The sequence below is a fragment of the Dromaius novaehollandiae genome, chromosome 16 (genome assembly GCF_036370855.1).
Source record: "Dromaius novaehollandiae isolate bDroNov1 chromosome 16, bDroNov1.hap1, whole genome shotgun sequence".
Classification (NCBI taxonomy): Eukaryota; Metazoa; Chordata; class Aves; order Casuariiformes; family Dromaiidae; genus Dromaius; species Dromaius novaehollandiae.
In genome coordinates this window covers 20894139-20907631 of record NC_088113.1, presented here as the reverse complement: position 1 = coordinate 20907631, position 13493 = coordinate 20894139, and the positions used below count along the sequence as shown (strand labels likewise).

Sequence of the window (13493 nt, the reverse complement as noted above, 5' to 3'; positions counted from 1 at the left end):
GGAACGGCCGCTCTAGCGGGAAGCGGCCACCATCGAGGCGGAAGCGGGAGCGCGAGCGCGGCGTCACTCCCACAATGCCCCGCACAATGGGGCCGCCGGGGCCGGGGCCGCAGCCGCGCCTGGCGGCGCCCGGGGCGACCGGGTGAGTGCGGCGGGGGGCGGGAGCGGGCGCCGACGGAAGCGGGGCGGCGTCACGGCGGCCCCCTCCCCTCGCCTCCCCTCCCCTGCGCGGCCGGGCGAGGGGGCGGCGGGGCCGCGAGGGGCGGGGGGGGGCGTAGGCCGGGCGCGCCCCTCCCCCCCGGTGCGCCATGGAGACGGGGGGAGGGGCGGGGCGGGGGCACGTGCGGCCCTGCCGCCCCCCCGGGGCAGCCGCGCCGCTGCCGCCCGAGCCCCGGTCCCCGGGGGAGCCCCGCTCGCCGCCGCGCCTGGGGCCATCTTGCCGCGGGGGCCGCTGGCTGCCGCCCGCCGCCGCGTCGTGCCCGGGGGCTGCGGGGCGGGGGGAGCCGGGGCGGGCGCTCCCCCCTTCCCCGCTTCCCCCCGGAGCCCGGGGCAGGGGCGGCAGGGCCTTATCCGGGCGCGGAGCAGGTGCCGCGCTCCCTCGGCGCCCACGCGAGGGGCGAAGGCGATGGGAAGGCCCGGGGGGGGGAAGGTTACGCGCCGTTCGCCAGGGAAGTGACCGGGTTTTTACAGGAGAAGTTACAAACCTGGAAACCAAGTCGCTCCCTGCCAGAAAACAGTGGCTTTCGTAGGGGAAGTGAGGGACCAGAGTGACGCGTTGGTCCGCGTGGAACACCACGGCGTGGAGCACCATGGCAGCAGTGTAACGAGGGGGTTAACACGAGCCCTGGGTGCGCAGGGAGCTGGGACAGCGGTTTTTACATCCCCGCGTTGCACTGGCAAGGCTGGTGCTGAAGTGTTGCATCCAGGTCTAGCAGTCACTCCTTTTTCAAAAAAAGGATGTTGGAAAACAGCAGAGGGTGCACAAAAGAGCCACAAAAGTGATTTGAGATCTAGCACCAATGTTTTATAGTCAGGGGTCAGAGCCAAACTTAATTAAAGCACTCTGAGGAAGAGCATGGAGTAACTTCACTATGGTGCATGAAGGCCTTGAAAGATGAGCTCTGATGAATGTTGTTGCAGGGTTTTAAGGTGTTACGGTCAGTGGTCAACGTGTAGCAAAGTCAATAAAAGATGAGTGAACCCACGTCTCAGACAGACTGATGCTACATCTGATGCCCAGGCTTAGGTTGTCCAGAGGGTGAGTTTGGGATACGACACTGGCCTAAGTTGAATTCCAGCGCTCAGCTGAGTTTCTGTCATGGGTTCTGTTCTCCCATTTCTGCTGCACAGCTAGTACCTTCTGCTTTATCCAGTTTAAGCTTTAATGACTTTAAATACTGTAGCAAACCTGACCAGGCACCTGCTCTGGCTGGGAGAGGAAAATCTAAAGAAGTTCCTTTTCGGCCAGTAAGTTCTTTCAGCCAAAGCACTGCGCAGACATACGAATAGCCGTGGCAGCGCGGGGCAGGAGCAGGTGGCCAGGACTGTGCGGGCGCAGGAGCCCGTAGGCAGCTTCCCCAGTCCCACCACAAAATGCAGAAGCTCAACCATTCCATGTCTCGGAAAGAAAAGCGACGGTACTGGGGCAGCTCCTTAGCAAAGGCATAACGAGACTCAGCAGCTAGAAGCCAAGGACAGACCAGTTCAGATTAGACGTGAGAGACGCCCTTTAGGGAAAGAGCAGGGACTGTTTTAGCCTGGAGGAGAGATGGCTCGTGGGGATCTTATCAGTGCGTATGAAGATCTGATGGGAGGGTGTAAGGAAGACAGCAAGACTCTTCTCAGTGGTTGCCAGTGACAGGATGAGAGGCAGTGGGCACAAACTGAAACACAGGAAATCCCATCTGAACACAAGAATACACTTTGTTACCATGCGGGTGGTTGAGTAGTGGAACAGGCTGCGCGGAGAGGTTGTGTGGTCTTCATCCCTGGAGATACTCAAAACCTGTCGGACTTGGTCCTGGGTGAGCTGCTCTAGCTGGCCCAGCTTGAGCAGGGGGTTGGACCAGGTAATCTCCAGAGGTCCCCGCTATCCCCAGCTGTTTTCTGATTCTGTGAAAAGAGAAACTGCAGCTCCACAATACAGGAAGTCAACAGTCGGCCTTCCAGGCCCGTTGTGCCCACCTGCCTAATGCTGTGCGCCCACTGCACCGAGAGCCGTGCGGCTGTGTTGTTGGTCAGATCAGAGGATTGATCCAGGCACCTTTTATTTTCTCCTGATTATTTTTAACGTGGATCAGTTCCCTGATCTGGTTCCCAGAACAGGTCACGGAGTTTTCCTGTGCAGTAGAGGGCATGGTGCTCTGCATCACCAGAGTGGTATCTAGGTGCCGAAATTGTGCAGCTATAAGTGCTACGTAACTGAACCATAATTTGAGAATGATTAAACAGTGGAACAAACTGTCAAAGCAGGTGGTGTGCTCTCTATCCCGAGGTCTTTCAGTCAAGGCTGAGCGCTTTTTTGTGTTATATACTTACTCAGACATACCATCTTGTTTTCTGTACGAGGATAAATGGGTGGAATCTCATACACAGCATATGCTCCCTCACCTGAAATGATCTCTTCTAGCTTTAATTTGCACAAACGTGATATATATAGAAATGAAATATTTCATATTAATTGGTAGCTGATGGGAACCCAGCATTCAGATGGATGAAACTTTTTTCAGCTCTCTGTTCACCATGACAACCTCTTAACCTCTGTAGAACTGAAGGAGAGGAAGATTGACCTGATGATGGGAGTTTTTCATAACCATCAGATCTGAGATCTCTTGAGCTCTTTGGGCTAGAAATATTTTTCAAGGACTAGTACTAAACTTTTTATGTTGAGCAGGTTTCCCAGTGCTGGTATAGATTCTATAATCAAAAAGATGTTTTCTGAGCAGGTATAGGTTAAGTATATCAGAGATTTCCAAGAAATAGTGACTGTTTCTCTCTGGTGGCTAGAGTTGCACTCAACAGTGAACACATTGGAAACATTCTTTAGGGAAATGTTGCATAAAAAAACCTAGTTGAGATCTTTTAAAAATGAAAATATAGATCATGCAGAGAGTTTATTAGCCAAGCATGAATTATGTCGTTACTTTTCCAAAGATCTGTTGCTATTCTAATGCTATTTATTACTTTTAACTGGACCAGGTTGCAATAGAGTTTCACTGATACTATGCAAGACCCTCATCTATATTTTTTTCTTATTCCACAGCTGTTAGTGTCCTGTGATATGTATTTAGAATTAGAAACACCCAAATAGTTAGCCCTTTTTCTTCCTAGAACCTTAAAATTTTAAAGGAAGATTCATGAAATTTTACAATAATTGATTACAGGGAAATTATTTCTTAACTCATTTGTGAGTATTTGGGTTTCTGCTCTGAAGGTGACAGTTTATATGCCTTAATATTAAAGACAGCAACATTCGAACTTTGTCTTTTCTCAGGTAGCTTTGGAACTGGAACAGATGGCTGAGCTTGTTCAGAGGGAAAGAAGCAAATACCTGGAGAAAGCGGTAGAGACTCTTGGAACGTGTGCAAAGCTCTGAAGCAGGAGACAGAGAACATTTATCCTTTTCAGCACCCATCTCGTACAGAGGTGAAACATTCATAATCTTAAGACACCTACAAAGCAAGATTGCTCTGAAACAGAGGACGCCTGCATCCTGAGAGGTAGAAGGAACCATCACATCACACTGTGATATCTCAGCAGTTTTAGTCCTTTCTTTCTTGTGGTCTGCTCAAGTAGGCTCAGTCCTCATAAAATGAAATTCTGTTCTTGATGGTTATTTTGAAACCTCATACTTAGTGAAACGTTTTCCTAGAATCATCCCATTTCCCAGTGTTTTCACCCTGAGGGAACCATTCATGGTATCGTGATTTGATTGTGTAGTTGCAGTTATTGTTGTTTCATCTATTCATAACATTCAGTCGTGCACTTTCTTTATGGGGGTAGGTTCATTCCCTCGTAGTTGCACATCCTGCCCACAACTGGCACTCATGTTGATGTGCAGGCAGGAAGTTCCTCCCTCTGAAGCAATCATGGAGAAAGAAAGAGTTTGAGGGTTTGATGCTATTTTAAGAAGAGTTTCTCAGGCAGCTAACTTTAACGAAAGAGATCTATTCTGAGGTTTTTATTCCAGCTAACCACTTACCAGTTCAGGTGCTGGTGGAACCATATAAAAATGCAGGACTTTATGCACAAGACAAACACAACTTAAGACCAACCTGCCAACAGTGATTAATATAGATGTTCACCAATATGAAAGCCAACAGAGAATACCCATAGATGAAGAGGATGTAGGAGGTATATTTTGTTGAGGAGGAAACAGTTTGACTTTCTGCATCAATGGCTGAGACTGTAAAAGAAGGATATTTGCTCATTACTGTAGAAAATGTGCTAATCCAGAGAGGTAGAATCTGCCCTGCAGTAGAAAAGAGAAAATACAATGACTAAACATACCCTGAAGAGAAATAGCACCTGTTATCTTCTCGAAAAAGGTGCGGTGTTGCTGATAGTAGCAGGTTTTCTTCCACAGTCCTGTTGACCCATGTATAGTAATTCAGATTGGTTTGCTAGGAGGTGGTTTTACCAGTTCACCAGGTTTGTAGCAGAGCGGATGAAAAAAAAATTACATGAGAACCTTAGTTTTTCAGAGAAGCTCTAGAAGAGAATCCCACATGAATAATGATCAAGAGCAAGTGAGAATAAGCTACAAAGTATATGCAAAAAGGGGATGAAAAGGGATCCACAAAAAAAGCTGGGAAAGGTGAGGTAATTAGAGCTGCAGAGACACCCGCCTGCAATATTTCAGAAGAAAATGAATACAACAAGTGACACTGGCTCTTAATAGTTGCAAAAAAAGTTATTCACAAGAGTTTAACATCATTTTATTCAGGGAATCAAAGGGAAACGGGTTAAGGGAGAAAAGAACCTCATCCTCTGTGTTAGAGAAGTGATTTGATGTTTTTCTGCTCTGCAGTAAATTATCCCTGCTGTGCTCAGAATGCATCAACTACTGCTGGCACTTCATCTCATGTGGTGGATAGCCGTATAGATACCTACGTGGGTTAAGCTCAAATCTAGCACTCCCGTGTTGGAAGCTCTCTCTAGCTGATCTGCTATGCCACACAGTAACGTAATTGACTACATTTTATTCTGCAAAACACAGACATTCTAGAGATGGGAGTTTCCCTTGTCTGTGAACATGCGACATACAAGACATCTTCACGTATTTATGGTGCTTGTTGAATGCTCATACATTTTTGTGTGCACAGGTGAGAGATGCAGTGTCTTAACACTATTCTGTGATTTCAGATGAAGATTTTTTGCTATTAAAGCAGTTTCACCACAGAAGGTTCCAGCTGACGGCAGTACCAGGACAACGTCACAGCCAGACACCCGCAGGCTTGAGTTCTGCTTGACATGGCCATGTTCTACTAGACCTGCCATGACGGCATTTTTCCCCAGTGTCCCCAACTGGATTCAAGATGCAAAGCAGGAGGAGGAGGAGGAGACAGGCTGGAAATTAGTCCCCAGACCAAGAGGTGAAGAGACCGAAAGTCAGGGAAAATGCCAATGTGAAATATCGGAGACCTCCTTCCCTAATGTGGACAAGCTGAGAGCTCACACACTTTCTCATACTGAGCAGAGACCATACAACTGTCCTCAGCTGCACTGTGGCAAAGCCTTTGCTTCTAAGTACAAGCTATATAGGTAGGTAACTGCTGAGTGCCTCTGCAGAACAGTTCTCCCCTACCAGAAGAGAGGGGAAAACCCCTCCATGATGGTTTTTTGATATAATTTCTGAGAAGGTGGAGGAGGGGGAATGCCCTTGTTACCTTGCAAAGCAGTTGAGTCCCAGACATTACCATACTTGGCATCTGTTTAAGCACCTTCCAGAGAACCTCACATAATACTTTATCCTGAGCTCAAGATATTTTCTGTATTACTAAGGAGGAAATGGAAGCATAAAGTGAAATTCACAGATTAAAAAAAACCAACCTGAAAAGCAAGAGTAGCACTCATATTACGTAAGCCCTACCTCTGTAACTTTAATCACAGGAACATTTCTGTGGCAGTTATTGTTCTAGCATGAAGAAGTATAGCTTCCATTTGTGTATTGAAATATAGGGTAGAAAAAAAAGCTATAAGATCACTAGGAACTTGAAGACTAGATGAACCACGGTTTCATAAAGTAAGATACCAATGTGAAATCAGTCCACAGTGGTAGTCAACAGACATTGCCACAATCTGATGCCTCTCGATGAAATGAAGTGGTCTCACCAGTGGACAAGCATTTCTTGTCATAGACTGCCAAGGTTGTCTTTGTCATTTCCCCTTTTGGTAGCCTCAACAGAGAGAACAGGAGCTGAGTAGAAGACAGAAGTATTCAAGTGCAGAGGTGATGTGTTCTAGGCAGGACAGGCACCGCTTAAACAGTTGCTGTAACTGTTGTTAGAAATGTGCTTCTGAGCCTGGAGAACCGCTGCTGCCCAGGCTGTCCGTTCAGCATCTTTTTAGTAGCATTAAAATTCCAGCCAGCATTTTTGTGCCATTAACTGTAGAACACAAGGAAAATCTTGAGAAAATAGCGTGTATTCTCTTAGGGGGTTGGACTCTAGTCTAAACTCTCCTGCTTTTCTCCCAAAAGGCATATGGCCACTCACTCTGCTCAGAAGCCTCATCAGTGTATGTATTGTGAGAAGATGTTCCACCGGAAAGATCACCTGCGCAACCACCTCCAGACCCACGATCCCAACAAGGAGGCCCTCCACTGTCCTGAGTGTGGCAAGAACTACAACACGAAACTCGGCTTCAGGCGGCATCTGGCCATGCACGCAGCTGCTAGTGGTGATCTTAGCTGCAAAGTATGCCTCCAGACGTTTGAAAGTACCCAAGTCCTGCTGGAGCACCTCAAAGCTCATTCTCGGCGGGCCTCCGGTGGAGCAAAAGAAAAGAAGCATCCCTGTGACCACTGCGATCGGCGCTTCTACACTCGGAAAGACGTGCGGAGACATTTAGTAGTACACACGGGGCGGAAGGACTTCCTGTGCCAGTACTGTGCTCAAAGATTTGGGCGGAAAGATCATCTGACCAGGCACATGAAGAAAAGCCACTCCCAGGAACTGCTGAAGATAAAGACAGAGCCAGTTGACATGTTGGGTCTCCTAAGCTGCAGCTCATCTGTAGCAGTGAAAGAAGAGCTGAGTCCAGTCCTATGTATGGCATCCAGAGACATGATAGGTGGTAAGAGCTTCCCTGGCATGTTGCCTGTGGGCATGTACAGTACACACCTCCAAACCATGCCAAGCTCAGGGATGCCCCATTCTTTGGTTCCTAATTCTCTTCCAATGGGAATGAGCTATCCTCTGGAGTCTTCTTCTCCCATCTCCTCCCCACCGCAACCTCCTCCAAAGTATCAGCTTGGATCTACCTCATATTTGCCTGAGAAACTACCCAAAGTAGAGGTGGACAGCTTTTTGTCAGACTTCCCTGGCAGTCTGTCTCTCTCATCTGGTGAGCCTCAGTCCTCTTCGCCTCAGCCACCCCCTCTGGATGAGGCTTTGCTTTCCAAGAGCCCTGCTAACCTTTCAGAGGCTCTCTGTGCTGCTAACATGGACTTTTCCCATCTTCTTGGCTTCCTCCCCCTAAATCTTCCTCCTTGCAATCCACCTGTATCTTCAGGGGGATTGGTCATGGGCTACTCACAGGGGGAGACGCAGCCACTGCTTACCACTTTGCAACATCAACCTCAAGAATCTCCTGGAACTGGGGCCTCACTGAACTTTGGTCCCCTCCATTCATTGCCCCCTGTTTTCACCTCCAGCTTGAGCACAACCACACTGCCACGTTTCCACCAGGCATTCCAATAAGCTGAAAATAGCACTGGAGAACAGATCTTTCAGTCACCCTTTTGTGGAGAGCCTTAAAAACGCACAACTTACTTCCCTTTGGGGTGTGAAAGCTTTTCAAAGCTGTTTCAGACAGGAGGTTTCTGATCGCTGGAGGGAGCACTTGTAGACTGGAGCAGCAGATATCCCCTTGCAAGTCCCAGTCCTGTACAGTGAAAAGATTTCAGCTAATAGACTGGATATATTTTATCTAATTTTTAATCTGTGAATCAGGAGCCACACTTAGCACTGACCTTCCCTGAGATCCTGGAGCTGTGTTCCTCTTTGGGAAGGGACTGACCCTGAGAAGGAGTTGAGACTCTTTCATCTTGGGCTAAACTTTTGAAGAGTCCAGCTTCCATTTCATATTATCACACTGCAATTCTGGCAAAATAGTCAATACCTCCACACGGAGGAGGAGGAGAAGTCAGGATACCTGCTCTATATGAAGCCAATGGGGAAGAGGCCGCCCTTCCCCACTACCTCTCATCCTATCACCTAATACAGCTTACTCCACCTAATACCGCTTACTCCACATCAGTGTTAGGTAACAAGACCGTTTACACAGTGATTTCAGACACATCACCTCATTTTTCTTTACAGAGCCATTAGGTTAAACTCATTACAGTGAACATTGTTTACACAACATAAATCTGTTTCCACCATTACAAAATAGGAGGCACCAGAATACACTGGTTTTATATCTGGTGTAGCTAGAACACTGTTTACACAATGAAGTCAGGTTGCACTGATTTCTCTTCACTTTCAAGTTCTTCCCCCATGGGGAAATACACTGCTTTCTTGGACCATTTCAGCCCCTGCCACTGTAAGTGGCAGTTTCCTGCATATTCCCTCTGGCTATCCATATGCATCAAGAGGATGGAGCAACTCTCAAACTTAGCTTGTTTTTGTGGTGTATGGGTAGAGCCCTTTTAAGTAAAGCGTACAGGCAAACAGATCATGCATCTGTTCTGGAAACCAAAGCACGTGAAAAAGCAAGGTGAGGAGCTAGGGGCTCGCAGCATCAGGTGCTGTCGTACCAGAGCTGTACGGGAACAGACGTCTGACACCTGCCTTGAGATGAAGGACAGAATATGAGTTTCTAGGGTTTTTTCTTTTTTTTTTCTTTTTTTCTTTCTTTTTTTTTTTAAACCACAACCATTCAGTGAGGTCAGTACCATGCTGTCTAAGCTCAAGAGATAAATTTTGACCTCCATTCTAGGGTGATGACATCCAGGAATCAGGAGGAAAAAAAATTGGTCCCAGGTTCATTTACAGTTTGTCACTGTATTTGAAACATTTTCCCCAACACTAATAGTTCTAACAAAAGCTGAGGGCTTGGACCTGCAGTCACCTTTTCACTTAAGATTTGGAGCCACAGGCCTTTTTGTTCTCTCTTCCTCAAGCCTTGCCTCCTGAACTTAAATTTCTGCTTCCCTTGCTCCCTGTTCCACCTCTTAAGTTCTTTTATGGAATGTTTACCTACTGATAGCAAAAGGGTTAAACTGTTAAGTGGCAGTGAACTGCCAGTGTCATTTAGCATTTGTATTGTCTCCTGTTCTCATTTTCCTGGGCACTTGTACTCGAGAGAGTAACACGTGAAGGTCAATCTTGCTATACTTTAGTGCATGTTTATGAATATAGACACGCAGATCTTCATACCTCAGCATGCAGGACTCATCATAGGCCAATATAAACTAGGAAATCTATCAATATTGTTCTCCATAAATTTAAAAAATGCAAAATCTACCTCTACTCTGTTATCTCAGCTCCTTCAATGAAGCCAGATACTGTCTTCCCTCCTTTCCCCAGAATACATCCATTTCAGTTAGTGCATATTACTTTCTGCTGAGCCATTGATCCCACAGCATGACATTAGCTGTGCTTCGTTTGTTCGTAGGCTTGTCCCCCTTCCATTTTACTCAAGAATTTTATTTTTAATTTAGTTTAGTAATTCTTCCCAGAATGACTATTTAGTGATCCATTGATTCTCCAAAACATAGATCAATTGTTTTAGGTTAGCCAGCAATGCTGCAAATAATACTTTTGTATCAAAATGTAATATAAAATTTATTTACCTCAGCAATATCCTGTGGCAATGATCTCCCTGAGTTAAATGCAGTACTTCTTTTTCTCCACTTAAAATGTTGCCTTTCAACGTTCAACGAGTGCCTTCTTGTTCTCTAACATAGAAAAGGTAAATAGGGCATGTCAGCTAGTCTTCTGTTTACCATCATTAAATACCTCAATCCTGTCTTCTGTTGCTTTTCTCTTTGCAAAGTAAAGAGTTTCACAATGTTATCACATACGCAAGCCTTATCCGTCTTCAGTTGAGAGAATTTTTTCTGAGAAATAAGTGGTCAGAACTGATCGTTTCCTGCAAGTGAAGATGCATCAGATTTATGCAATACCATCATACACTTTTTTTTCTTCCGTTTCATAACATTCAGCTTTCTTGCTTTTTGCCTGTGTTGTACTCTGAACAGCTGTCATCACTGGAATTTCTTTAGCCGTGGTAGCTAAACTTAGAGCCAGACATCTCTTTCCTACCAGTAGTCTGTCAAAGAATAAATGGAATTCATTTCACTACTATTTGCACGTGTGATTTGCTTTCCACAGCTATTCTAACAAGCAGACTTGCAGTAACATTTGTGAATTAAATAAAAGTTTAAACCAACAAAAAGACCGTGTTCACAGAAAGCAAGCTCATGCTAATACCAACTGTTTGCCCTGGAACCTGAATTTGAGTTCCTGTTCCCCAGCAGAACTAATGATTTGCAAATATTTTCTCAGCCAGTCTAAAACTAACGAGACAACTTTGAGTCAAAATCCTGAATACTTAATTCACACAATAAATTATTTTGTGAAGTTAGTGAAAAAATTTCAGCTAGTTCATAAGAGAAAATTTTGAACGTATGAGCTGCACCACCTCAGAATCTAAATTCATTAGGAAATACGCACTGAACTTCAATAAATTATTATAAAAATGATTATAAGTCAGCTTAGACAAGCTCTTGCTTATGCAATTGTAGAGAAAGTATAATGTTAAACTTATCACATTCTGAGAATGATTGCTGTAGCACAGTGAAAAACTGTACTGTTTATGTTCATGACACTTGTGCATGAGGGAACAGCATCCCATTACGCTCATTATAGGATTAAGAAAAAGTAAGTTTTGTCACAAAGTTTTTTTTTTAATCAAGGCTTAGGGATGTATAAGTCATCATGCTACTTTCTATCATAAGATGATTATTAGGATAGGGAGACTGTAGGGAGTGGTGGGTGAATATGAAAGTGCTCTTCAAACAAAGACCCAAAGCATCGATGTCAGTGAATATAGGATCAGGCATTATATTTCCATATATGCATTCCTATTTTGCAGATCATTTGGAGGCCAAGAGAAGGAGCTCTATGGTGCAAGATATTATTGCAATTCACCCATGACAAATACAAGTTAAGCCAGCCTCAGAGACACAAAATAGTTTGGACGGAAGAGAGGCATTTTTAAAGCAATATTTGAAAGAGGATAAATGAATAAATGAGACAGCAAGGAAGATTTGTTTTTACACTGAGACAGGACAGCAGAGAAGCTCTGTGATATTTGAGATACTAAGCACCCGTTGTTTGAGAGAGCAATACAACTCAGAGGATGAATCTGTCAGAACAGATAAAACTCATCTCTAATAAACACTATGCAAGTCCAAGTGTCACATTCTTATCCCACTAGCAGAGTACAAGGCAGAAAGACCCCAAAGATGAGAATTACAACTGCTAAATACAGGCCTGCTTCAGTGGGAGAGCCCTGTGAATCATCCCGTAACGATATCTTTATTCCAGGCACAGCTATATCACAAAGGTGTCAACAAATTGAACCCAAGAGAAACAGCTACAGCAAGTAATTGGCCAGAAGGGTTTAGTTGAGTAAAGGAATATTTTAAGAAGTGTGGCTGACTTGGGGGTTTAAGATCCACAGAAATTGTGAAGATGAGATAAAAGAGGGAGCAAGTCTGTGGAAGAACAGGGCACAAACACGCCAGCAATTGTAAGTCACAGTCTCCCTAAATTCTCAAAAAGGCAAGGGCATAACGTCTCACTAGAAATAAGTATCATTGCAGCTCACTCATCAGAAAATGTACAAGACAAGCCATTCCCATGGCAGCACAGGGTTAACTCCCCTAACCAGTCCCTCCCAGGCTCAGATTTCTAGAGCTGTGTGAAAGTCTGAAGATCTTTTCCCCCATGGGATTATAGCTGGCTCAAAATTCATTTGTATGAAGGAACAACACATTAACTTGCGTTTGTTTCCACTGAATTTCACTTGACAGAATATCCACGTACAGCATTTTGTTGTCCTGTTCAACTGCCTCACAATAGTGCCTGGCCTTTAGCCTCAAATAACATTGAAAACTGTTGTCACTTCAATGGGGATCCCTTTTTCCCCCTCAGAGAGATTGATGATCCTAGTACTTTTGTTGGAAGCTCAGCTCTTTGTTCTTTAATTCCTTCATTGCTGACAGGTGAATTGCAGCTGCTGGGAAGATTTCCTGCAGTTCATTCCAAAAATCCCCATTTCCTTTCTCTGACATTGCATCACCTTTGCAATCTGGAAAGAATAATCCTGCAGAGGTATTTGCTACTGCCTGCAATTAAGACTTTAACAAAGAATTCTTCAAAGGTGCTTTCCTCAATCACCCTGCCGTCTTGCTTATCCTCTCTAAGCCTGGTTTCTCAGGCTCATAGGATTCTCCCTTGGGTGCCTGTTTTTAGTTAATGGCTTGCCCAAGCCCTTTAGGTGTTCTGCTATTGAAGGGTGAAGTGCATGAATTCAAGTAAAATGGCTTGAACAGAACCACTTCATTAAAACATTATGGGTTTCCGTCTTTATCCAAAATTTACTTATTTCTTTTTCATAACTTAGCTCTTGTATTTTTTCCCCATTCTCAAAGGTGAGAGTTGACATCTAAAGCTCTAAATACAGTCATACCCGGCACCTGCACGGTACGGGAAGGCAGTTTGGTTTATAGTGCATCATCGTGCATCGTTGACCTTGGTACCGCTCCCAGGCTTTGTCGCTGTCCCCGTAGAGCGCCGGGCCAATTGCCTTCATAAAGCAACTGAAACCTACACACAGAAACCCGCTGTTGCTCCTGACACAGCTCTGTTCTTGCAGGACCCCTTTATTTCCTGTTCCTTACCTTCCCCCCACACCTTCTCCCCAGTGTCAGTAGATTCCTCTCAGGTGCTGCTGTCCTTGCTGCACAATGAATTCACATATAGTTGCATTAGGCTTACCTGCATGTCACGTCCCATTCCCCCGTCCCCCCCGCCAGGTACTCACTTTATTCAGGTCAATAACCAGAATCTTTTAGGAATCCTTCCTCATACTGCAGACATTTTGTGGTTCCACTGACCTGGAAAGGTAATAGTTTTCTCCCAGGACATTTCCTTAGTGGGCTCCTATGCGATTTGCACCCAGAGCCATCTCCAACTCCACTATTACGCAGCCCACTTACCACTAAATGCTTTAGACCTCTGTAGAAGCAGGTCAAGCAA

General features: G+C 45.2%; 1 protein-coding gene across 3 annotated transcripts; it reads left to right on the top strand.

Annotated features, from left to right (window-relative positions):
• The first annotated feature begins 16 nt into the window (after window positions 1-16).
• PLAGL2 (PLAG1 like zinc finger 2) lies at window positions 17-10526 on the top strand. Of its 3 annotated transcripts, none has more exons than XM_064521716.1 (4): window positions 17-142; window positions 3494-3645; window positions 5365-5763; window positions 6701-10526. In XM_064521716.1, exons 3-4 carry the CDS (start codon window positions 5498-5500, stop codon window positions 7920-7922), a joined length of 1488 nt encoding a protein of 495 aa, XP_064377786.1. In that variant the 5' UTR covers window positions 17-142; window positions 3494-3645; window positions 5365-5497; the 3' UTR covers window positions 7923-10526. The 3 variants fall into 3 exon arrangements, with proteins under 3 accessions (XP_064377786.1, XP_064377783.1, XP_064377784.1); XM_064521713.1 differs by having other exon boundaries at window positions 3494-3719; XM_064521714.1 differs by having other exon boundaries at window positions 37-142; window positions 3498-3719.
• Window positions 10527-13493: the final 2967 nt, after the last annotated feature.

Coding starts and splice junctions, on each gene's coding strand:
- PLAGL2 (XM_064521716.1), top strand. CDS start 5,498: ATGACGGCATTTTTCCCCAGTGTCCCCAACTGGATTCAAGATGCAAAG. Junction 5,764..6,700: donor TCTAAGTACAAGCTATATAG/GTAGGTAACTGC, acceptor TTCTCCCAAAAG/GCATATGGCCACTCACTCTG.